We start from the raw sequence: 27,964 nt of genomic DNA, 5'->3' as shown, positions 1-27,964 counted from the left end.
GTACCTCAAATTGTCAGCAATTGACATGAAATGCAGTTTGAAGCAACAGTTGCTAACAACTAGCATTCTCTTTAGAAAGTTTATTATATAACATGTAAAACAGTTTAAAACAGCAGCTACAGAAACACATTTTCAGCATTTTTCTGTATCGGTGACCTAATTTACCAATTACAGGAACATCTCTGCAAATGATCATGATTCAAACACCACATCATTGATTATTATTTTTTTCATCAGTTAGAATCAGCTACTGTCCTCAACACAAGTTGCCAACATGCACTGATCTACGACCAGCCACAGTGGCAAAGTCTAACAAAGACTATGTAAGAATTAAAAGGGCTTTCTGAGGACTACTGTCTTGAGTGGACCAAACATTTGTGTGTGGTCTCCTTCACTAGAACCAAAAGGCTTTACAAATTTTAAAGAGCAGATAGTCATAAACAGCCATGTTGAAGTGTCTCTTACAGCAGCTATAAAAATACAGAGGCCCGTCTGCTCATCCTAAGAGGCTGCTAATCGATCAACAAACATTAGCGGTGGCTATTCCACCATCCCAGCAGAGAATAACGCAGACAGATGACTCTACAAGCAACAGGTCTTGCTGCCACCAGTTTGGTATGGTTCACAGAAGGGTCATTTGTGAGATGGAAAAGTGTTATTAACAAGAATGTGAAATAGCATGTGAATAGATCTAACTGTAATTTGATCTGACATGTCCATTTTAGAAGTTGATGTCCTTAACCAGATGCTGTTGTACAATCAAAAACATAAGGGACCAAAAAGTTTGTTTACATTGTTGCTGATTTTGTGCAATGTTCATCCAAGAACTCTTCATTCCCAATGGCATATCCCTTGGCTGTATGTTTCCACCCATAGCACTGAGGACTGCAGTGCTCTGACCAATCAGAGAGTCTGAACCAACACAGGGAAGAGCAAGGACAAGTGTTCGGCTCCTTTGATGGGGAGTTTGTGTGTGGTGTAATAGTGTATCACTTCAGGGATGGTGTCGAATGGAGGGCTGTTCTGGCCCAGGATATAGCGGCCGTCTTTGGACTGGCTGAACTTCATGTGCATGAATCCCTGGCAGCTCCTGAAAAAGAACATGCAAAACTGCCATTAATCTTCAGGCATGCTGGGCAACAAAATAAGCTTGAAAATGCTTTCCTCAAAAAAAAAAAATTTTATTCTCTTCTGTAACTCACAAATTAATTATGCCTGAAAATCAAATAAATGCTTTCCCCAAAATACAATAGAAAAATAACTGTTCACACTTTTTAACACTTAATAAACTCCTAATTTGCTGCTTATTAATAGTTAGTAAGGTAGTTAAGTTAATTAATTAGTGAAGTTAGGGATGTAGAATATGGTCATGCAGAATATGTGTTTTATAAGCACTGATAAACAGCCAATATGTTTATAATAGGCATGCTAATAAGCAGCTAGTTAATAGTGAGAATTGGTCCTTATACTAAAGTGTTACCATAACTCTACTCTGTAAGCCTGAAAAACAATGCTTAAAAAAAACTTTTTTCTATGAAGTAAATGATAAACCTGGAAAAATGATTTCCCACAATAAAATAAAAAATACTTTACTCTGTTCTATTTAAAAAAAACAAGGTATTACCTTAGCAAATAAATCATAGTAATAAAAGGTTTTTTTTATGCTACAATACTATGCCAATACTGTGGTATTTTACAAAAAAATAAAATAAAAAAAAATTAAACAAAAATGTAAAAGTAAAAACACAAGCACAAAACACAAAATTTTACGAAAAATACTTTAACCAGTTTAATAAAATGCACAAATTAAATATGGCTAATAATCAAACAAATGTTTACCCAAATTAAAGTAAATAGTAATAATAATAAAAATGAATTTTTAATATTTAATGTTACCTGGTTCGTGGTTGTAGTTGTGAATCTGGTATTTGGGTCAGCGGTGAACAAAAGATTACTATAGCGATAAATAGGACAATCTGAGTGATGATGTAAAAGCTAACTTCAGCACAGTATGGCCTGTTTTGTTTTTTATTTTCGCTTTAATACGGCTCAGTTTAAAAGGCTGGATTTCTATGTATAGAAACAGGAAGTAATGTGTTAGTTTGAAGATGTCATACTGTGCTACAGCATTCACATTAAGTGTGAATGAAAGCACATGGAGGCTGAGAGCATCTTTCTCGCCTGTTTCAAAATTCAAGACTTAACGCATTCAAGGAGCATGTCATGTCTCCAGCAAGGTATTATCTGGCGGGTACCTGACGAACAGAGTCTGTGCTCAAAATAAAGCCTGTGAATCTCAATGGCAGCTTGTTCAAAGCTCTCCACGTTGAGCTGCTGGATCAGGCCTCTGAGGCCGACATCAGACAGCGCCGTTCATTCATCCCCACGGTTGTTGTACGATTGCGTTTTGAATCGAGCTTGTAAAAAAACAGATTTCATGTGAACAAAGTGTCTTCTGGAGTGTTTCTGCCTGTGACTTATAAAGTGTGCTTGCAATACTAGGTGTGTGTGATTACTGAGTGTGTTCAGTTGTTTTGATTGCTTTATTAGGGTTGTTTGTTTTCATTAACGCCGCCAGGAGAAGCTTTGTGAACTGAAGAGCTGTTCACCTGCCTGATTACAGCTCGGGGAGAATAAAAGAAGCAGAAGAAAGAGGAGGGGGAACAGGGGTTCTGGATCAAGGCGGTAATTAGAGCTGTGAGATTTGACCAGATAAGCACTATCGAAAAGCACATTAGTGTGCAAATGAGACGGGCACGTTTTGTCCAAGGAGGCAAGGGAGAAAATTAAATCAAAAACACAATTCTAAGAAAATGTTATTGTTTAAAACAATAAAAAAATGCTTAAAACACAAACTTGAGACTACAGTGTGACTATTTCAATAAAAAGTGTGGTAATATAAATTATAAAAATGAAGGAAATAAATGTAAGGTATATATTCGAAGTAAACAAAATATTATATTTATAATAGTTAAACATTCTATTATATTATACTATATAAAAATAAAGGAAGTTAAGATGTACATAAAAATTAAGGAACTTAATATAAGATATACATCTATAAAGTAAACAAAATTGTAAAAAAATTATAAATGGAATAATATAAAATGGAAATAAATGTAAGATACAGATATATAAAATGCACAATATAATTACATTTTATTACAGTAATATAATATAATTACACATTATATAAAATTAAGGAAATAGATTAAAGATATACATATATACAATGCACAATATGATTAAAAATATTACATATTATATAAAATTAAGGAACCTAATGTAAGATATTCATCTATAAAATACTCAAAATTAAATGTATATACATATAAAAATATTTATATATTTATTATATATATTATAAAATATTAATGGAAATAAATGTAAGATACAGATATGTGAATTGCACAATATAATTACATTTAATTACAATTAATATAACAACACATTATATATTACATTATATCTCCCCAAAAGTATATATTTATAACAGTATATATTTATAAAATACACTATTATATATATATATATATAATATAATGTTATTATATTTATAATTTTAAGAAATACATGTAATGTAAAAGTAAACAAATGTAAAATTATATTGAAAATAATATATTACACAAAATTAAGTAAATCATGTAAGATATACATATATGAAATGCACAATAAAATTAAACATTATATTAGCAATATGTTTTTGAAATGATTCTTTTTTTTTGGAAAGATTAACTCTACTGAGGGGTGAAAAAAGAAAGTAGGTAAGAATGAAGAACAAAACCAACTAAGATACAGACAACTAGACACAAATGAAGCAAAACACAAGGCGATTAGCTGAAATGGGGTAATGGGGATGAGATTTGCTCACTTCATTTAATGGTAATGGAGGGAATGGAGAAATAAAATGTTGCTATGGTTGATGGAGGAAGAGGTGCAGTGCTGTACCTCAGAGAGAGAGAGTAGTCCAAGCGGCTGGTCTCGCTGTTTCGTACCAAATAACTGCACTCCTTACAGAGGGTCAGTAGAGACTCGGCCTCGGAGCGCGAGAGAGCGCCGTGATACCATCTGAGAGACAAAGAGGTCAGCAAATCATAACAGAACTCATTAACATATAGAAGTCTTAAAGGTACAGTAACAAAAACAGCTTGTTTAATTCTAAGGGTCAAAGAGGATAGAAAATGTTCTCTTATTTAATTTTTAGTGTTTATTAGAATGTGTTGAATATGACACCTGTAAATATTTAGCGAGTGAGCGTGTGTGTTCGTGACTGTCGTAGCATGTTTTCCTGTGAGACCCCAGCTGACTAATCTGTAGCAATATTTTAGACGCACTTGACTGCACTTTCTAATGGCCCAAGCCTGCACACCGCCCACATAAATCATATTCTCATAGCCATAAAACAATAACACACTAGGTTGATGTTCCCACAGGCGCGAGACATCACACTGAGACCATCGAGTGCCTTGAAAATGTCAAAAATGCTAATTCTGTCGCTATTACTCACCCTCATGTCGTTCCGAACCTGTATGACTTTTTATTTTCTCTGTGGAAACCAAAAGGAAAAAAAAATGTCTTGACGTTTTGGACCCCATTGACATTCATTGTACCATTGCAGCATTCTTCGAACTATCTTCCACAGAGGAAAGTATGTACATTCAGGTTTGGAACGACATGAGGGTGAGTAAATGATGACAGAATCAGTTACAAGGTGTATTATTTGATAGCATTCTAATTGCGGCATTTTTAGATTAGCTGTCACTGTTCTTCTCTTAGATTCTCTTCAAACCTCTAATGGTTTGTGGTGCATGTTGGACGTACACTTGTTTCTCCAGGGGCAGGGTGGGATCCACTCTCTCTCCGATCATTGAATGAGGTTCGCTGGGCTTGCGGAGCTTCATGCTGCCTGTGGTTGGCGGAGGCCTGGGACACCTCAGGCGCTCTGTGGGAGAACAGGAACGGTCCCACTCAGCACCCTCAAACTGCACTGCATGGGCACAGTGAGAGAACCCTCAAACTTGTCTGAATGGGGTAGGTGAGGTTTTATAAGATTTAATTGTATGTAGGAATGACATGACAAAACAATAAAACTCGATCATGAAGATCTCAGATTTTGGGTTCACATGATGAATGGTTGTGGGGCATAATGTGAATGCAGTTGACAAATTGGTTTCTGTCTTGCTGCACCGAGTTGCACAACCTACCATTTCATACATCCGATATTAAACATCAGATACAGTGTATTCAGACCACCTTCACTTTTTTCAACTTTGTTATGTTGCAACATAAAACTACAACACAATTTCAAGGGTCTGAATACTTATGTACATGTGATATTTCATTTTTTCTTTTTAATTTACAGTTGAAAAATGTGTATGTGTATCACACCATGCCTGGTTAGGACAGTTAACAATACATGTTTTGCAGAGCGGGAGTTGTCTCAGCAGGAGGAGTATAAAGGAGTAAAAAAAGGGGTTTGTTGGGAATTTTGGTGGAGCATTTGTAGTGCAAACATACCAGGTTTTAAAGCCAAAAAACATAATGTGAAAAGAGACCTGTGGATCCAGAGGAGGGGTGGAATCAAACTCAAGTATCAAACCGAGTGTGACAACTAGGGATGCACGATTTTTCAGCACCTTATCGGTTATTAACCGATATTTTTTAATTTATCGATAAATAGGTATTTAATTCTACGTGCTCCTTTCTCACATTGTAACATTAAGATTATCATTGCCACCCCTAATTCAACTTGTCATCAAGCGTGGACACTAGGGAAGCACCTAATTGGTTATCTGCCAATATTTTTTAATTTATCACTGTTGTGTTTTTACATTTAGTAGGCATGCACGATATTATGACGCGATTAGATCATATCAGCAGTGTCGTCATTCTTAAAGCAAACTTTTGTCTAAATGGTGATTAGATTCTCTGTTTTGGATCGTTGAATGCAAGTACAAAATGACGTGTCGGCTGTATGATTGTGTTAACAGTCAATAGCGTGTATACAGCAGCAGAAACAGCCTCCCCCGGGTCCTAATGCCCATTCGTTAAGGCCTTTTATTTATTTTTTTAAAAATGATTGATTTTAGATTTTAGTCTTTTAGAACTACAAAATCCCCCATTTATTGATGATCAATCACAAAATGGAAATAACCACTTTATCTCGAATTAGCTTTTATTTTATTTCAATTTTAGTAATTTTTATTGCTTTGTAACTTTTATTAGCTTTTGTATGTTTAAAAATATTTCAATTTTGCTTTATTTTATTTTAAGTAATATTGTTACAACTTTATATAAAAAGTTTACAATTTTCATCTAATGTTTACATCAGTTTAATTCAGCTTTATGTCAATTAACAGAAATGATTTTGAATAGTTTTAGCTCACAATAACAACACTGATATTGGCTAGAATTGTAATATGGTGTCATCCCAAGTGAAAACATTGGATGAAAACTACTGTGATGAGAGCAGCATGAGTGGGAGCGATTTAAATCAGATGGGAAGCAAACGGGAGGTTGAGGTCCAGCAAAACAGTGAATCAGCAAGCTCGACAGATACATGACACTGGAGGGGCAACAGTAGGGAGAAGGGGTCAAAGTTCACCTTGCTCGCCACAGATGGGCTCCTCCTCCAGCTGTCCGACTGGAGGAGGCCACGGCAGTTCGGTCAGATCTTTCATATCTATATCGGTGAAGAGCGAGCGTGTGATGCAGACAGTGAAAGACAGAGAGAGAATGGTGAGAAACAGAGATAACTGAGAAAAGAGAGACAATCCTCTGATGTCAGTGTTCACTCATTGCTTATCAGGCAGGAAATGCAATGTGAGAGCTGACTCAACATCTAATTACCATCTCAATCCTATAAATCTCATTACCAACACATATATACACACTCAAACAGGAGCCATTGCGATGTATCAAAGCTAGAGATGCACCGTTTTCTGCTTTAGAATTCAGAATATGTAAAGAATTCCATGAAGAACTCAATTGATGTATGTTCCACTAAACAGCAAAAGTTCAAAATTGATCTTATTCTCAGATTATTTAAGAAATCGTTTTTAATTAACTACCTATTCAGCTAGTTAGAATGGGTAAACTTGTAAATAAAAGTAAAATTATCGGTCGAAAAATTCCACATTTTTGCATCCCAATCACCTCAATCCCAACTCGCACACTTACATGGGGCGCCTTGTAACGCATACAAGCGCATCACACTCTCAAACAGGATTTTGTGATGAATAATAGGGCATAGGGAGGTTTTTGTGTTACTTTTTTATAAGAAGACCATCATACGACTCCTCCACCTTCTTCGTGGCCTCTCAAAGAACATGACGGGGTGATGTTTGGAAAAAGAAACAGGCGGGCCCATACATCCCCCCGCTGACTGGTGAATTATTGAAGAGAATGTCACAGACTCTTTCGCCCCGCTCCCTGTGCATTATTGATGCCTGGCGCGCTACAATGGTCCCATCTGGAGAACTAGAATCAGAGAGTGGACCCGCTAAACCTCCTTCAAACCCGGCTAACCCTATATATAATCTGCCTAATTCCTCCAATAATGCATTCCTTTTCATTAGGCTAAAAATATTTATGTGCAATTCTTAATGAACCAACTGAAGTGACCAACCATGCAGATGAGCTATACTACACTATACTACTACCACTGGACTCTCTCTCTCTCTCTGTTTCTGAATAATTATAATATAAATAAAACATAAAATACACAATAACATGAATGCAAAATCTGCTGATTATAATATATTTGTAAAAAAAAAAAAAAAGTAAAATTATTGAAATTTAAAATATTGTTACACCCATATAGTGATATCAGTGAAAAATTATAATTTATATTATAAATAAAAAAAACAATAAATTAGAATGAAATAAAAGATTATATATATAAAGAAAAATTAAGTATTTATATGGAGGTAATGATATTAAAAGGGTCCATATATATATATATATATATATATATATATATACTATATGCTTATATATATATATATATAAACAATTTATAATATAAAAATTAAGGAATATCCCATTAAAAAGGTAAAATATGCTATTAAAGGGTCACACAAAGGAGGGGTTTGGAAAAATGAATCATTGAGCGAATCGTTTGGGAGTCATTGAGCAAGTAAGGTAAAACATAAAAGCTTATTATAAGATACAATGAAAGTGTTTTTTGACCTTGAATGCATAGCCCCTTTCACACTGCGATTCCGGAAAATACACGGGTAATGTGTTCCGGCAATTGTTCCCGGGTTGCTAGATTTTGCCCCTTTCACACTGCCAGTGATTACCCGGAATATGTGCGTGCGTTCACACACAACCTGTAAAGGTCCCGTAATGACACGTGACATCAGGATGTGACGTGTAATGTACGAGTCGAAAACACTAGGCAGGTTAACTTGTACTTAAACTGGCGAACGATCTCAGCTTCAGCGCGGATAGTGAGGAGCTAAACCGATCCCTGCTTCACTACAGTTTGCACATATTATTTCATCACGAATGTTGATCTGCCTTCAAAACACACTAAAAGAGACACGCGATAACGTGCGTCATCACTACGACACACCCTTTACGGCATTAGTTCTGGCTTTTGTTCACACAGCGCTCGTTCCGGGACTGAACCCGACAATGTTACTAGGTCCCCGACCCGTGATTGACCCCGGAATCAATCCCGGGACTTGTTTGCGTTCACACGCAAGCGATCTGGCAATTTTCCAGGACCAACTTGCAGTGTGAAAGGGGCTCATGTCAACTTGTTGTTGGGGACTCCCAAAACCAAAATATGAACCTTTCATAACCCATAATAGGGGCACTTTAAACAAATGAAGTGTTTAATACATACCTCCTGCAATTTCAAGTCAGTCAGATCATTGCACACTGAGATACGAGTCTCCATGTGTTCACTCTGTCTGGTGGCCATTTTTAAATCTGCCTGAAAACTTTCACCAGAAAAGGAGTCCCTTAAATGTGCATTTGTTTGGATGTTTAAGCCTTTATTTTGGGTAAGTTTCACTACTTATTGTTAAATTAAGAGATTAATGTTTAGACTTTTGCATATTATAACCTGGAACTTTGATGTGGGAAATAATTACAGTTAGATCCAAAAGATAGTTATAGCAACACAGTGCAGATGCTACAGAACACAGTTAGCTGACTAGCTGTACACGATTGTGTGCTACGCTAATATATCACTTCACAGGCATTACTTTCTTGTGCTTTTACATCCATAACATTATAAATTGCCAATTTATTGCTGGTCTGTGGCTTTCAAATATTTTAGATACTGGTTCCTGAATGAAACTTTTTCCGATACCAATTTTAGGAAATTGTTTTTAACAACAATTGTTTAACATTACACATTATCTAAAAAAAAAAAAACAAAAAAAAAAAACTTTCATTTTATTTTTTCAGCTTGTTGACATTTTCACACTTTCATGAACATCCATTACGCTTTCATTTTGTTTCTGTACATAAGGAACATTTCTATGGATGAAACATGAAGATAATAAATACATGATTACGACAGTATGTGATTTGCATGCGATTTTCATGAGATTCTGCCTATTTTCATAACAATACAGGGTGTTTGCGTGAGAAATGGTAAGGCGGTATAGCAATTAGCTTGATACAAAAGGCTACAAATAGCATATTTCAGCAACATTATATGGCCAAAATACACATTAGATCACAATCGGAAGTTATTACAAGCACTCAATGGTGGTTAGAAGTGAGTTTTGAGTAAAAGTGTAGTATACATCTTACAAATCTTCTTATGTAGCATGATGGTCACGTAACATGCATTTTTTTAGTCACGTAGTGTGGACGAGATTATCAAAATCTTATAGAAATTTGGTACCAAACAACCCTTCTGTGCTTAATAGATCTATACAGACAGAGATTTACATACCCTGTTCTCTAATTCTATAGACCTACATTTGTACAACCATCTAACACTCTCGAAACGTTCCCGGCCCTTCACTGTATGACTGTAATGCTCTACATTAACTGTCCCATCACTCCTGCGGTTCCAGCATGCCTGTCAGACCCAGTCAGGCTGACGAAGAGCAGCGCATCAGTGCCTGTTAGCAGACCTGCAAAAAAACCCACACTGAAGAGCGCCAGCCACTCGCCACAAAGGTCATCTCTGGGCTACAATACATCACACTGGGACAGATGGCCACAGCATTCGCACATCATTACTACTAAAGTACAAGGCTATAGAGAAATATGTCTCTAGCTAGAAATGTGCAGAGACGGCAGATTATTCTAAGTGCGAGAGCCCATCAGGAATAATGAAAGCCTCATTTGAGCATGTAATAAAAAGAAACGATATTACATCACTGCAAAACTGTGATTAAGTCTCAATTTGCACAATAAATGTTATTACCGAAGATGCAAACAAACTCGCATTTTATGCTTTGGTAGCATTTTGTGTGAGCTGTAAAACCTCATCTGGAGGATTTATTTTCTTGGTTTCTGGATTCAATTAACACATTGTGGCATCTAACATGCACAGATTTTATTGCTAATGTGACAATTAAGGCTGGGAGATACAGCTAAATAAATCTCAATATTATGCAGCCATTTTACTATATTAAAAATATATCTTGAAAATCACAATAAATAACTAATTACAAGGTGTGTTTTTGTATTATTTTTTACTAAAGTAACAGAAAAGAACACGCATTAATTCTTGTCTGCATATTACATTATGCATATAAAAGTTATATATATATATATATATATATATATGTTTCTATCAAATGTGTGTGTGTGTGTGTGTTTTTGTTTTTTTTTTTGTTTTATGATTATTTCCTAGTTTTGCATGTATTTATTTTTTCATAATTTACATAATATATATATATATATATATATATATATATATATATATACACATAAGGGAAAAAACAATATTCTATGTATTTTATTACATAATACATTTTTTCCTTAAAAATTCTAAAGATACAGAGCATTTGAACAATCGCAACATTTATAGTGTTGAGTAATTTTACCTTGTCACCAAAGTCATTGTGAATATCATAAATATTCTATTTATATTTACTGCACAGAGACTGTACTAATGGTCACAATGACAAATAAAGTTAACATGCTATTTACTTCAATTATTGTTCTCGTAATTACCGGAAAACAGTACTAAGAAAACACTTATTGTTCTTGTAATTACCGGAAAATCCCATTTCTCCCCTTTCATCCTTTTACGCTCCACTCTTTTTATCTTCTGTAAACCACTTACCGCCCTCTTTCCTCTCTCACTTTCATTTTTCCTCCTAAGTGAGATGATATTCCCTCTTCCATCCCCCCACGTATCCCTCTTTCTCCTGCCTCAGTGTATTTACGCTAGAGCGAATTACCACGACATGCCTTTTCATTACTGTCACAGAGAGAGAAAGAGAGAGAAAGAGAGGGAAATAAATTGATATAGGAGACATTCTCGTTTCCCTCGGGCTTGCTTACAGCAGCTTGACAGACCCAGGACACGCGAGCCACCACTTTCTCTCTCTGTTTCACTCACACAAGCCATGTTCCCTCAGCAGCCCTTGCAGCCTAACCAAATCCTCCACACAACTGATCCAATGGCACTTTGGTTTGGGCCGAAGCTCTCCAAGAAAAGTGTGTGAGAAGTTTTGAAGGGGACACGTTCGAAAATACATCTATTATACATCCACTTTAAGATTTCATGCACAATCCTTCATTCTGTGACTCCTTTAAACCCCCAAACCAAGTCAAGAACACATCCAAGCCTTGATGGACAAAATGACGGACAGCTACACTAGAGTTCAAATCCTCTATTAGTGTGACTGGATGATCTACAGTCGGCGGTGCGTTGCTGAATGCATCTCTGTGGTTGATTAGCGTGGTAATGAGTGTAGAGAGGCTTGAGGGACGTGCCGGGCTGCCGTGTGGCTTAAGTGATTGTGGTAATTGAGTGGATAGTGACAGCTTTGCAATGGCCTAATTAAGGCTCACTGGACTGGGGCCAAGATTTTACTGTCATAGTCACACTTTAACAACCGAACCGAGATGGAAAATGGAGCTGAAATTCAAATAAAACGAAACCATCTGTTGTGAAGCGTGTCATCATACAAGTAAAGGAGTCTGGGATATGTTTTATATGACATTACACTGTAAGATTGAGCTAAAAAGCATTGCAAACAGCTGTGAAATTTTTATTTTTTCCCTGAGTGACACTTACGTTAGTAGGTTTTGCTTCTATACCTTTAAGATTATATGGTAATGAGGACTATCAGCAACAGCACGGCCATTGTGAAAACAAATTAAAATGTTATTTTTTCCCTGAGGGAATGTTGGTAAGCTAATAACCCAATACTTTTGTAAACCTGACTATCAAACACATTTTGGATAAAATAGTCTGTTTTTAATTAAATTAAACTACTACTTTTTATTGCAAAGCAAAAAATCACTGCATAGTCAAAATTTCTCTCAACTCACCATTTTGGATGGATTTTTCGCATTATTTTTCCCCCCACAACAAGTTCAATGCAAACTCCACCCTACAGCCAAATTGAAAGATTTCATTTGTCATGTCATTCAAAGTGCCAACTGCACAAGCACCAAACCCCTTACCAAACCTACATCTCAACATATGAGTAGCATTGCTAGCATATCTTGGCAGACAGCATTACCGTTTGTCACGATAGTTCATGCATGATATTTCCGAACTGAATCCATGAATTCTGAATCTTTTATTGGCAGATGACTTCATTATTGAGGCCCTGTTTACACAAGTGCATTTTCGTTTTAACAATGGCGGTTTAAAATAAAAAACGATCCTCGTCTACACTTGCATTTCCACTGCATTTCAGAAACATTCTCTGTCCACACTAAACAACTGTAAAAGCATGACACATGACCATTCATGCAGGTACAACAATGTGCATGATGTTATTGTTTACACGGTCATCAAGGATACGCAGAGGCAGAGCGAATGTGGGCAGCCACGCCATCATTTTCAAAAGTCTCTGTTTTGGTCCGTTTACACTGAAATGCAACCCTGGAGTTTTCAAACAAAACAGGGTCTGCGTAAGGTTTTCGTAAGTCTCCGTTTTCGAAGGTTGAAAACGCTGGGGAAGTGTAAACGACAGGCTTAACCATAGCAAAAGTCATGCGTTTTAAAACGAAAACACACAAGTGTAAACGCAGCCAGAGTTGACCAATGAAATCGACTGTGAGGCCGGTTTGCGGTTAACTGGCTTGGGGGCAAATTATTGCCTTTCTGTGGAGAATACATATGATGCTGTTTTAGGGTGCTTTTACATGACAACGATGTGCTAAAAATGGAAAAGTCTTTTCACGTAAAGACAACAATGTCAAAACAATCTCCTTTCACACAGATTCGCAAAAACAACTTAAAATTTGTTTTTTTGCATGCCAGGCCAGTAGTTGGCGATGTCGCTTAGTAAAAAAACACTACACGAACATGTAATAAGCACATGACATCACTATTTTTACAAATTCATGTTTTGAGTTAATAACTGTGTCATTTTCAAAAGTTCGCGTTCTCAGGCACCCAAAACACTGTTGTGTAAATAAATGGCCAAAGCGCATTTTAAGTTTTCAGCTTTATCTGAAAATGATATAATGTAAACGGCCCCTTAGAATTTGCTCATATCACTTTTGCAAACAAAACGTAAATGAAATTAATGTTTCACCTATAGTAACTGAGCATCTGATTGGCTGAAGGTTTTGAAACGATCCAATCACAGCCCATTTCTCAAATTGAAAATGGTTGAATATGTGCTAAAGATGCTTTAATGTGTCCTTCAGTCTCTCTGTCCCCCTCAGCTCATCCCGCTCTCAGTCAAGTCGTCTTTTTTCCTCCATTCTCCCCTGAGTGTGATAATCACCACTGCTGGAGGGGTAGATGGGGGAGGAGGTGGATGGAGATGCCCCTGCACCCCTGCGGTGGTTTATCAGCCCGAGTGTGTCAGCACTGCAGGAGGACAAACCTGTCAGAGCTGAAAGGGTGAGAGAGGGAGGGAGGTTGAAGGAGAGAGGAGGTGTCAGCGTGTGACTGATTGCAGCCCTCCATTCGAAAGGCTATAGCCCCCTCCTCACAATCACCCCCGTCTCTGCAAATCTCTTCACTCACACCAAAACACACAAGTGCTTTCAGCATCGCTATTCAGTGCTGGAGCTGTGCAGCTACTAGAAAATGTCCGAGTACAAATATTGGACAACTGACAAGTTCATCTTAACGAAGGCCTCCATTTACAAAACATTGATTTAATTCATTATCCACTCAACTATAAAACTGGCCTCAGATCAGCAGTATATTCAATAGATTCAACTTGTAAAATGGCACGTGTCCAAACTACAGTATTTAATCATATTGATTTTCATTTGAACCATCAAAAAATGTTTCGGCAGAACCCCTCACCTATCATTTAAAAAAATAATATATTAATACAATTAATAATAAGGAAATTGGTACAGTAAATATATTAAAGAAAAAAGATATAATAATTTTGAAAAACCCTTTAAAAATCAATTAAAATCTATACAAATTAGGAGATATCTTTAGGGTAGTTTTTATTTTCCTGCATTTGTCAACAGACAGAATGCTAAATAGTATTCAATTTATGATCGTTTCCTTTTGACTAGTTGGTTTTATCAGGGTCCATCCGACCAGGATCAGTTTTATAGGGGCACTCACATAATATGGAATCATGTCATATATTAATTACTTTTCTTTATTTCTGTGCTTCAAAAGCAGGTCGTCACATCAGCAGTTGCCACGGGCCCCTTGCGCTCACTTTCTGTCTCTCAGCTAAAAATACAGAGTGCTTCTGCAGCAGTTAAGCGTTGGAGTTTCGATGTTGGGTAGTGCTGTGGTCATGGCACTGCTGACCGCTGGTTCTGCTGTACTGAAGCTCAGACATGCTGAGAAAGTCCTTAATTAATGGAAAAAAGTGTGTGTTTGTGTGTTGGGAGGTGAGCGTGGTGAGCCAGGCAGGGGATGATTTATTCCAGTGTCACCTTGACCCCTGACGCAGAGATACAGCTCAATTAAACAGGATTGGCCCCACGGCACTGCTTTCATCTACTGCCTGTGAGTTCTGCAAAACACGCGCACACACATGGGGCCACATTCACTGGATCCAATAACATCCATATGGAGCGCTTTTCACATTCCTCTGCCACCAAATACCAAAAATGTTAATGACCGAAACCAAAATGGAGTAACATGAAGAATTGATTCCTACAGGCTGTTGTTTCTTCTGTGGTTCCTAATTGCTGTTCTAGGCTTCTGTTTCCAAAACACTTTAAATCATTATCCAGAGATCTATAAAACTGGCCTGAGATCAGTGGTAGAACATGAAACAGAATCAACATGAAACCGCATTTGCAACACTTTTACTTCCATAATGTAGCGTGTTTGCAAGTGAAATACGATATTCAACGATTTAATCAGATTGATTTTCCTTTGCGCCTTTTTCTGCTGCAGGCAACAATGAAAAATACTTTCCCACTGAATCTGTCACCTCAAATTGTGCAGTTACGTTGGATGAATCCATTGGATGGTGCTGTGGAGACGTGCCATCCATATATTTAGTCATTTCCAGTAATTTTTTTTTTTTATAAAGTACTACATTAATTTACTTTTAAGCAACTTAAACCTTTTTATTTTAAATACATATTTTATTGAATTTTTATTTAGAAATGTCATTTTAAAACACACACACACACACACACACATGTTTGTTTTTATCATTATTTTTATTAATAAATTACTTAAACATTTAAATAAATATTTTATTATTTCATTTTTACTTAAAAATGTAAAAGAATCTTTCACCTAAATCTACTGTTGTAAACAAATCTTTTGGATGTCACTGTGGAGAAATATTTAGTAATTTTTTTTTATTCATTTACTTCATTCAACTTTTAAAATTCCTTTTTTTTATTTTTATTTTTTTTACATTTTTAAGGGGAGACACTGCAGGCAAAAACAGAGTTTTTTCATGTGTCTGTAATTTTTTTTTTTTTGTTTTTTTTTTTTCTTTTAGTGAATTTTTTTTTAGTTATTGTAAGAAAACATCCAAAACACAGTGTTAAGTGTTTCTTTTATAGCACTTTATCTATTTGTGTCAATAGATTTCAAGTGCAATACATATTTTTAAAGGCCGTTTTCTCAAAATGAGTTTTTTCTCCAACTCTGAGCCATAAATCTCCACTTCAGTGGCACTTACAAACACCAAACTTTACATTTTTATTCCTGTCTATATTCTGAAGGTTTTTACAGAGGGATTTGTTCATATATAATTTTCTTGATTATATACATTTTATTCCCCAAAAAAATGGTGAAAATATATTGTTTTCTAGCCGTTCAAAATATTTTCTGAATTATGGAGTGACAAAAAGAGATACCCAGAATTCCTTCTGTAAAAACATTTGACTCTAATATGTCAAAAAAAATTTAACAAGAATTTTGAAACCGACTTCATCCAGTGTTCATATTTTTGTACTAGAAATTTATGCAAATTAGCACATATTTCATTAAATAATGCCTCATTTGCATATTAAAATAAAACATTTGAGAAAACTTGTAACAAAAAATGTTTGCAATTATCAGTGTAATCAATCAACTTGGTAAGTAAGGTGATAACTATTAGTTAATTTTTTTTTTTTTACACTATTCACCTGCAGTGTGAAAAAATAGAGAAAAAAATAGAAAGCTAGTGTTTTTTTGTTTTTAAATAAAAAAAGAAGATAAATAGATAACGTAAAATTAAAATATAATAGAAAGTGCTAGAGTTAGAGGGTGAAATAAAGATGGAACAGATGTGTTTTTAGTCATTTCTTGAAGATGGCTAAGGACTCAGCTGCTCTGATTGAGTTGGGCAGGTCATTCCACCAGGAGGGAACAGTTAATGAAAAAGTCTGTGAAAGTGATTATGTGCCTCTTTGGGATGGCACAATAAAGTGACGTTCACTTGCAGAATGCAAGCTTCTAGAGGGCACATAAGTCTGAAGTAATGAATTGAGATAAAGGGGTGCAGAGCCAGTGGTGGTTTTGTAGGCAAACATTAATTCCTTGAATATTATGCGAGCAGCTATTGTTAGCCAGTGCAAATTGATGAACAGAGGTGTGACGTGCATTCTTTTCGGCTCATTAAAGATTAATCATGCTGCTGCATTTTGGATTAATTGTAAAGGTTTGATGGAAGTGGCTGGAAGATCTGCCAAGAGAGCATTGCAATAGTCCAGCCTGGACAGAACAAGAGCTTGAACAAGGACTTGTGTTACATGTTCTGAAAGAAAGGGCCTGATCTTCCTAATGTTGAATAAAGCAAATCTGCAGGACCAGGCATTTTTAGTAATGTGGTAACATCAGAAAATGAGTAAGATAAATTAATTTAAAAAAAAGAAAAAAAAAAGCACTATATAATTCTAGGGGTGCACAATAAATATCGGCCAATAATTAATGCGCATCTCGTCAGTAGAGCCGGTTCTCTAATCAGCGGTACATTCCATCAGGTGTGTGATTTCACATAGAGCAGCTGTTACTTCACAAAGCTGTTGTTAACTGACAAGCTGCACAAACCAATGCTGATAATGAACATGGATTTGCGCAGCTTGTCAGTTAACAACGGCTCTGTGTAGTAACAGCTGCTCTATATGAAATCACACACCTGATGGAATTTACCGCTGTTTAGAGAACCGGCTTTACTGACGAGATGCGCATTAATTATCGGCCGATATTTATCGTGCACCCCTGTATAATTCACAATCCGTAATGAATGGTTAAATGAGAAATTTATCAATTACTTTTAATAAAAGACTCAATGAAGTCTGAAGAATAGACAACTTAAATTTTTTGCCCTCAAACTCAGATGACGCATAAAACCAAGCAAGTTAAAGCGGCTAGTCTTTTTACCTGCAAAAGCCTTGGAGATGTGTTCCTTCTTCCACTCCCACGGTTGGTCGTATTCGTCTGCAGGCCTCTCGTCGTCCTGCGGCAGCCTGCTCTCCCTCCCTTCCTCAGGCAGATCCGGCTGCCCTGGGACGCGCTCCTCATATGGGGTGTCATAGAGCTGGACCTCCCCTCTCCCCCAACCTCCTGCTCCACCACCAGCTCTCCTCTGCAGCTCTGCAACACCAAACAAACCTGCTATAAACTTTCCCAAATAAAATGTTATAAAGCCATCCAAAATGCAGACGAGTCGGTTTTTCATCAGAAAAGATTTGGACAAGTTTAGCTTTACATCACTTGCTCACCAGTGGATGCTCTGCAGTGAATGGGTGCCGTCACAATGACAGTCCAAACAGCTGATAAAAACATCACAATAATCCACAAGTAATCCACACCACTCCAGTCCATCAGTTAACATCTAGTGAGGCAAAAAGCTGGAGGTTTTTAAGTAACAACTCCATCACCATGCTGTGCATATTTCTCTCCTGATTTAGATAAGACAACTTTTACACCGGAGAAAGCAAAAATATAGATAAACGACTTGTATTTTAGCTGAAAGAAACAGTTTGAAGTTAACATATTAATGATCGATTTGTTTCTCAAACACACAGCTTTTTCTTCACAAGATGTTAACTGAAGACTGGAGTTACTTTGGATTATTGTGATGTTTTTAAACAGCTGTTTGCACTCTCATTCTGACGGCACCCATTCACTGCAGAGCATTCACTGGTGAGCAGGTGATGTACTGCTACATTTTCCAAATCTGTTAAAAAAAAAAAAAAAAAAAAAATCTATATTTTGGATGAGTAAATTTTCAGCAAATTTTCATTTTTGGGGGAACTATTTCTTTAAACATAACCAAACTGTGGTCATTCACATTTTAATGTCAGTCACATGGCATATCCAAGTGCAGTTCGTGGTCAGAATAAGTTGCAAAGTGAACCAGACATTGTGTTGATAGTCCAACATCTGGCTTTGTAAGATTATTGTCATAACAGTTGGGTTTGAAAGCTGATTCAGGTATCTTCTAGAAGTTTCATTGTGGAATTTGTTCATTAAAACGGTGTGAGACAGTCCGCGCTGTTAAATCAAGACAACAATAAATCGATATGTTCCCTTGGCTCCACAGCTGGGCTCCCTCGCCTGGGCCACATTAATTATGAAAATGTCTGGTGAAGAGTGGCGGGGTATGACAAATTGTGTTTGCACAGCTTGCCGGCTTCATACGGGAGGGCTTAACAAAGAGAGAAAGAGATGCTAGTGTGTGCGTGTGCACAAACCCAGTCCAATCTCAAGGACTGGGGTCTCTCATCTCTCCTGATGGGCATTTTCATTTCCATTATCATACCTCTCGAACAACAAGCACCAAACAACAGGATGTCTGAATGACCTTCAAGTGCTTTTCAGCAAAAATAACAGTCGGTTAAAAGCCTATATGAAAAGAACTGCAACTACAAAATGTTCTGAGAAATATCATGCTTTCATTTTAGCTCAAGTTTACTTGCTGAACATTTGACTTGAATCAGAGTGAATTAGTGAGACGGTGGTATTAAAATTCCGGCTAATCCAAATAAAATTCTGGCCAATACCGATAAACCGATAATTATTTATCCGATAACTGATATTAAAATTATAAAATATTCTGTTTAAATAAATTATACATAAAACACTAAAAACACAATTCTATCGTTTTAAATGCTAGTGAATTGCAGGATCAGGGTTTCAATTGTTAGCTAAAACTAAAATAATTGTAAAATATTTTATGTAATAATAAAAAAAGAAATTTAGCCTTGCCAACTAGCTGAAATAAAATAAGTACTTAACTAAAACTTTATAAAAACTAATACAATAAAAACACAACAAAACTACTAAAACTTTACAAACTAAAATAATAAAAAAAATCTATTTTTTTAAAGGTTTATCAATATTATGTACAGCATTATGTACAGCATGAAAAATGTATATACATTTTGAGATTTGCTAAAGATTACATTTAAATCGTTATTTAGCTTGTGTTATTAATTTTTTTTTTTTTTTAGATATTAACTCTATATTAAGTTTTAGATAATGGCAAAAGAAATCTAAATATGTATTAACATCTATATTATGTATTTTTTTAGTATCTATTAATATTTTCAATTAGCTTTTGTTTTTATATTTTCAGTTTTATTTTACTTTTAGTTAAAGTTTTAGAACGGTTTATTTAAGTTAGGGGAACATTTCTAATGTTTATTTACACTTTTTAAGTTAAAGTTTTTAATTAAATTAATTTATTTTATTAAAAAAAAATGTAAAAGCTTTAATAAACTATAACAATACTGGCATGCACAATTAAATATCCAATCCAATCCAATCCAATCCAATCAATTTAATCAATATAATAAATGAAAAGAATTTTAATATCGGTTAAAAACCGATATATTGTGCAAACACCATATTTACAGTTTTTCTTTATTGCTTAAACACTATAAGCAGGCTTTTGAGCTAAAATTTCAAGACCATAATGCCATTTTTCAGAAAGCACACCCATTTTGCTGAACTATAAACACTATACCCTTGCTTTAACACATGAGTCAGATTTGGTGAACTCTTACTGCAAAAGTCTACACACAAATTCCTACATTTCTCAGTGCTTACACCATGTGGTCATTTAGAAAGCACTAGCATTCAATATTGTTCACTCAAGTCAGCATAACTTGGGCTCAATTAGCATACAGATACCCACGTGGAAACACTAAGAGTCAAAATTTATCACACACCAGTCAGAACCTTCAATAGATAGATAAAAGAGCCCCATTCAGTTCATTCAGATTTGGAACAATGGATCCAGAGAGACGTGATTGAGAAGGTCGAGGACATCAGAGAGGAGGAAGAGGATGAGCAAGAGCAGTAAGGAGTGGAGGAAGAGGTGAAGGAAGAGAAAGAGGAGGAGGACAAGGATGAGGGGCAAGGAGACAAGGAGTCTCAGATGAAATTTGTGCCACTAGTTGACCATGTCCTTGTCCATGGTATGACTATGAGGGAGGCTGGGCAATGAGTTCAGCCAAACTTAAGTTGCTTCACCATCGCCTTGATCATAGAAACATTCAGGGAGGAAAACAGGTAGATGTACCTCAGTGTACGCTACTGTAAATTTTGAGAGCTGTACTCTGTTACAACACATGCATCAAATTGCCTTTCATATAGATAGAGTTTCTGTCTGCTTCCATTTTGTAAAAAGCACTTTTGTAAAATCAGTACTTCTATTTGTGTAGGACACAGAGACGATGGAATGGGAGAAGCCTGCTAGACATTACAGTTGATGTGTGACGGGGCGGATCAGCCATGCGAGAGGATTTTACCCCCGCTGCCTGGCTAGGGCCAGTGTAGCCTGTGATGTCTGTCCCAGACCAAAGATGTGATGCTGGGGCAGAATTTTTTGTTGTTGTTGTTTGGTGTATTATACTGTACAGTACATTAAGGAATAGAAAATGTGCAAATGTATACACGTGTTCATCATGTGAAATGTTCCTTGAGGGGAAGAACCAAAAGCAACAACTTATTACTGATTTTTGTTTTTGTAGTATTGTTTTGAATTTATCTCACCAGTGTGTAAGACTATGTTGTAGTGTGTGTGTTTTTGAGGGCTTGTGTGTGATGTCTGAAGGCAAAGTTTGGTCTTTCAGCAAGAGTGAATGGTTTTGAGTGTAGAGCTTCATTTTGCCCTGAAAATAGGTTGTTTGTGTAATTGGGTGAGACGTTATGGATTTGTGTTTACTGTTTTGAGAATATGAGGCATAGTTTCAAGAACAGCCCAGACATTAAAAATTACAAGAAGCATGAACAACCAAACAGACCAGACATGGGACGGACTGCCTGGAAAGGAATACTGGCATGGAGGTGTGCTTCAATGAGAAAGAAAGAAAGAAAGAAAGAAAGGGAGAAAGAGAGAAAGAGAGAAATAAATCAGGCATGCGTACAGTAACAAGAGAAAGACAAACTTTAACCTTCACGCATCCTGCTTCTAATGGCCTCCTTAGCTGTCTCCATGGCGACAAAGAGGAGGCCCTGAGGGAAGGACCCTGAGGTAGAGGGAGAGGGAGAGCTATGGGAGTGTGTTTTGATGTTAAGCGTTTGTGACGCGTGAGAGAGGGGCTGCTAGATTCCCCCGTACCTGAGAATTGATGGAGAATGAGAGAAGAGATTAACCTGTAGAGATGGATTGAAAATTAAATGAGGCTGCCTTGAAGGCAAGACTGATCTGAGGAGAAATTAAGGTGGATGCTGGGGTCCTATGGAGAGAAAATACAACACAATTCCCTGAAAATATCTAAGGAACGCATTACATTTCAGCTCTGTTCCAAAACCTAGCAAAGTTTGTCTATATAGACAGCTACCTTCTAACAGAGCTCGTACTCATATGTCACTGCGATGCCTTCTCATTGTTTTCTATGTAACCATGTATACTACAGCGCTCACAACGTTTGCAGCTTAAAAATAGGTAAACTTTTAAAGTGCCCCTATTATGCGTTATGAAAGGTTCATATTTTGGTTTTGGGGGCCCTCTACAACAGGTTGACATGCATGCAAGGTCAAAAAACACTTATATTTTATCTTATAATATGCATTTATTTTTACCTTATTTGCTCAATGACTCCCAAACGATTCACTCAACGATTCATTTTTCCAAACCCCTCCTTTGCGTGACGTTAATCTGCAGTGATTGGTCTGATTGGTCTCATTTTCATTTCATAATGAGCCTGTAATGCCTGATAAAGCAGCGTTTGTGAGTGCAGTGCTGCTTTGTGTACAGCGTTACCAGGGAAACTGCTATTTTAATGCTCCAAAAGCGGCAGCTAGTGGCAAAGAATGAATATGCATTTTCATTCAGACCAACTCGAAAAGACCAACTAGTGGGTGGGCAATATGCTGAAATGGCTTGGGATTCATTTTAAAAATGACTCATTTCAATGATTCAGAGTCGACTCTTTCTTTTGAGAGACAATAACTTTATACACGGTGCACTTTCAGATTTAAAACTTTGCTGGAGTTTTTTTTTTTTATTCACTTAGAGCTGTGTTACACACTGCATGAAAGGTCATTTTCAAAAATCTATAATAGGGGCATTTTAATACATTCAGACAATTTAATTTATTCTATACAATTGGAATATAATTTAAATATTGTCAGTTATCGGTTAAATAAATATCGGTTTATATTTATCGGCCAGAATTTTAATACCAATGCTTTCCTATTTCACATTATCTGCTGATTCAAGACCACAAGTTCGCAAGCTATTTTTTTTTTAGCTAAAATGGAAGCTGAAATTTACAGTTAGTTAGTTTATTTATTCATTTATTTATTTAGAGGAATATTTTGGCGTAGCAATTTGTAGTAGTGGTAAATTTCAAATAGGCTTTTAATCGGCATTGCAATTACAAACATGTCAATTTAGAACACATTTACTTAATGCAAGTTATCACAACAATATAATTTACAGTATGAAAATTTAATATTCATTTTCAGCTAACAGTGCTATTAAATTATTAGTGTTTTTAAAGTTTAATTTTAAGTGAGCGTTAGATGAAAACAAAGGTAATCTGAATGTAAAAATATACGGGAAATAAGGTAAATTGAAGTATGACTGTGTCATTCACACTGTGGAACAAAACCAAATGTGAAAGTCTCGAGCTAATGCTAACTACAGACCCCTTTTTCCTCATAAATCAAAAATCACTATTCTAAAACCCATAGGAAATTCCTGAGGGAACCCATAGCAAATTAGCATTCCTGGCCAGCAACCTGATGTCATGACTAAACAACTCTACAGGAGTTAGTTATAATCGTCATTTCTCTGGACTCTGCTGGTACCACTAATGCATTGTGGGCCCGCTTCAACTGCAAACGATGCTATACTGCCTTAAGATTTGTGGCTACCTTTTGGAACAGTATTCCCTTAAATCTCTCAAATCAGCAAGTGAGAAGGGCAAAGTTCAACAATTTGTAAGAAATAAAACAATGGAACAGATTACATGAATATAAAACTATAATCTGTGAGACTCAGCAGTGAGTCACTGAGAAAGACACGCTCATACTTCATTCTCTCCATACGACTCAAAGGGCAAACCAGACTCCCCTGGGCTATGGGAGCACGCACTAAAAGAAACAGGACGAAGTCTGACTTACCGGTTATCACTTTCTGGGCCTCGTAGGGCTCCATGTAGCTGTTGTTTTCAGGAGTGATTGGGCCTTGAGCGGTTTCGGGACGTGGGTCCAAACGAGCATCGAATGGGTCGGAGTAGTCAGTATCTCCCATGACTGGAGCTGAAGGAACCACCTGAAACAAGAACAAAATCATGCGATGATCTTCAACCAGAAGAAGGGACAAATTGAAGATTATCTCATATGAATGAAGGGAAATAATTTTATATAATTATGAGGCAAAACCAACCCCACTTGTACTGTGTTTCACAGTAAGGCACAGCAACGTGTTCATTTACACATGAGCAGCTCATGATCCAATGTTTTAAGTGTCTCAGAGCAGCGCAGTTCAAACTCCATCTCTGTGAGTTTGCATCACTTATAACATTAATTTGGGAACACAACACACATCTTTAACTTATAATGAGAAATGCTTATAAACCAGCTGTTGTCAAAAGAGAGGAAAAGAGAAGCTTTAAGAGCTTATTTAAAAAAGAAAGTTTTTGACTTGTATTGTAAAATAAAATAATTATATTATTTTCCTTAACTCAATTTCTTAAGCCCTTTTTCTTAACTCCTCCAATGTATGACTACTTAACATTTTAATAATATAATATAATTAGTGCTGGGCAATGGTTAAATTTTTTTTTATCACGATTAATCGCATGATTTTTTTGAGATTAATCGCATTGTTATGCAGTAAAATAAAGTATTGTACTGCGCACTTTTTCATTTAAAAGTACTGCTATATAAACAAAAGTGCAATAACATTTGGTTTTTCAAACACTTTAAACAAATAGGGTACTTTTTTTTTTACAGCAGTATTTCTTTTACATAGTAGCAGTTAAAATATTTATTGTAAATCTCAACTTATAACATTAATATAATCAAATTAAATTAAATATAAAACCAAAGCTATTTGTCACTGGAGGGCATTAATGTTTTTATAGAAAATATTTTATATTTCACAAAATTTAGGACCATATTGTGCAGCCCTACAAGCAAGCATAGCATACCTGGACCTTAAAAAATACAAATTAAACAAACTCCTGCAGCCCTTGTGTCTTCACATTCTTTCAAACGTGTACATTCAGCAATAGCACCTCATACAGCACAAGACATTGAAAACCAGCACACTTGCAAAGATGTGCTACCTTTTCCCGTGAAGCAGGAGGCGGCAGTGGGGAAGTGTTGATGAGTGTGTTAGGAGGTGTGTTTGTCTCCCATATCAGACCCCGGAGGACGCCCTCAATCAGTTGGCACTGGGACAATTACAAAGACGGCCATATGGTCTCTCAAACAAGGCCTTTAGCCAACGGCTCCATGCGGCACCATTCAGCCTGCAAACCACAGCTCGCAACAATCTCCCAATTTCCCACCAGGCAAATCGCCCAATTGTCTGGCTGATCTTTAACAAGAATACGAGGACAATAAATCTGAAATGTTCATTAGGAACGCTATAAAAACTTAATTAGGATTACGGTGGAAATTAATGAAGGTTAACAGGGAATGATGTGTAACGGTGCTCGCAAGACAATGCACTTAGAGGGTCACCATTAAATTGGGATTTAAATCGATGGTGCGGCATTGGCACGGCTGTTCTTCAAGCCCAACCAATCAGCTCGCTCATCACTGGTACTGATTACGATCAATGAGACTCCACTGAAGGCTGCTATCTGTCTGTGGCCATGTGTGTGTGCGGATTCCTCCGCTGTCTGCCAGTATTGAGTCTCTACTTAATGTCTGATCACAGGACGAACCTTTCTGGCTCTTGTGAGTATCCTCTGTGGGGCTGCCCCAACCCCACCAGCCTCACTAAACTCCATGTATTATTCAAGAGCTTCAGCTGTGGTGGATCAAGGGGTTTTGACACCTACGGTGCTCCGAGACAGGAAATCTAATGCAGGGTTAACAGAGGGTTTACATGAAAGATTGCTTCACACTGCAAATCACTTGTTTGACAGTTTGTTTTATGTATTTCATCACCTGATGGCTTCAGGTATCACCAAAACTCCTCAGATCTATAACTACTTAGCAGTTTAAAAGTTGTGGTGTTTGTTTTTTGTGTTTTAACTATAACAAAGATTATTTTGCAAGAAAACACTATCATATATATTATAACGTGTGTGTGTGTGTGTGTATATATTATATATATATATTTTTTTTTTATACTACGGGGCCGTTGAATGCTTGAATCTGGTTGGCACACGAACGCTCTGAGGTGTGAATTATTTTCTTTGGAAACGCACGGCGAACGTAGATTACAGCAGCTCTCCTGACCGCATTACAGTTCCAATCACTTTGCATAGTAACAGTAATAACGGTCACGCAGTTTGCACAAAAGGTGTTGTCAGGGCTGATTACACTGTCAGCCTATACTTGTTAACTTAAAGGCTACTTTTCTACATTTCTCACTAGCGAGGAGACACACTGTTTAGAGATGCAAAGAGGTAAGTTAGCCTAATTCAGACAATCTCTCTCGTTCTCTCTTTGTGTGTCTCTGTCTCTTTTGCTCTCTTTCAGTAGAAATTCAAAATTTCTAAAATTACTTTTCCAGAAACTTTCAAAATCCTATCAAATTGTTTTACACATTGAAATAACAACATTTGAAGTGGATCAAAACCTTTCATCAAAGTTGTCCTAAAACCTAAAAGCTTTCAACTTTTTTGACCCACTTCAAATTTGGCACTACTACAGGTTAACATACATATATAAAATCATAATATTTATATAAATATATATATATCTATATATAATATATATATATATATATATAAAAAATAATACATGTTTAGTCACGACATGGCCAAATGTTCTCAAAAAACACTCCCCCATTTACCATTGGTTGGTCAAATACATAGCCCCGCCTCCAAAATCACACCATTGGTTGAGCACATTGTTGTGATGGACTGGTTGGTTGGTTTAACATCAAGAAGAGAGTCAACTTTAAATTAACGTTTCACACAATATTTATGCAAAATTCACTCAAAATGATTTGAACACAGGAAATTTTACAACTTACTTTTTATGTTATTTGTTACTGGCAGACTTATGTTACTCGTCCAATGCAGATACTATCAAGATAGACAAATATTGGCTATATACTAAAGTATTGTAAATCAGGGGTTCTCAAACCTGTCCTGGAGGACCCCTAGCCCTGCACATTTTCTATGTCTCTCTTATCAGACACCAATTAATGTCTTGCAGTGTTGTCTACTGGGATCGTTGTTGGTTGAATTAAGTGTGCTATAAATGAGACACATAAAAACGTGCAAAAAAAAATTAACTCCAGGACAGGCTTAAGAACCACTGTTGTAAATAACTCACCGGATCTGTAGGTTCCTCCAAAGACACAGAGCTTAGGAGAATCTTGCTCCGTCCCAGGTCTTGCGAGTCCACCTTTATGAGGCGATGTTTTGGCGACACAACCTTGATATCCAGACTCGAAGATTTCAGAGGAGAGCCGAAACCCATGTGGGACATTTCAGTCGACCCATTGTCATTTCTAGCCCTGTTCTCAAAGTCTTTATAAGGGTCTTCAAAGTCAAGGTTCTTCTGTGCACGATACGCCTTCAATATCTCACTCTCTCTGTAGTCTGGTTTTGGCGGCTGCGGGGGAACTCGTTTGCTCCCGAAACTTAAATAGTCCTTTAACCACTTTGCCATTCTATTCTGTTCGTGAATGTCCAACAGTGAAGGCCACAAAGATTGCAGTGGTCGTTAAAGAGTCTAATGGTGACCTATAATGAGGTCAGGGATCTAGAATGTGGATGAGATTATATGTTTATCCACAAACTAAGCAAAACAAACTGGGAA

The 27,964-nt window shown here is 36.5% G+C and overlaps 1 protein-coding gene across 1 annotated transcript; it reads right to left on the bottom strand.

Moving 5' to 3' along the window:
* Positions 1-65: 65 nt before the first annotated feature.
* Positions 66-27,964, bottom strand: shdb (Src homology 2 domain containing transforming protein D, b). The gene is made up of 6 exons (XM_042749174.1): positions 27,476-27,964; positions 24,134-24,284; positions 17,933-18,145; positions 4,822-4,987; positions 3,949-4,068; positions 66-1,090 (listed from the first exon to the last, which is right to left on the bottom strand). Exons 1-6 carry the CDS (start codon positions 27,812-27,814, stop codon positions 904-906), a joined length of 1,176 nt encoding a protein of 391 aa, XP_042605108.1. The 5' UTR covers positions 27,815-27,964; the 3' UTR covers positions 66-903.

This window comes from Cyprinus carpio, chromosome B22 (genome assembly GCF_018340385.1).
Source record: "Cyprinus carpio isolate SPL01 chromosome B22, ASM1834038v1, whole genome shotgun sequence".
NCBI classification, from domain to species: Eukaryota; Metazoa; Chordata; class Actinopteri; order Cypriniformes; family Cyprinidae; genus Cyprinus; species Cyprinus carpio.
This window is presented reverse-complemented; position numbering and strand designations above follow the sequence as displayed.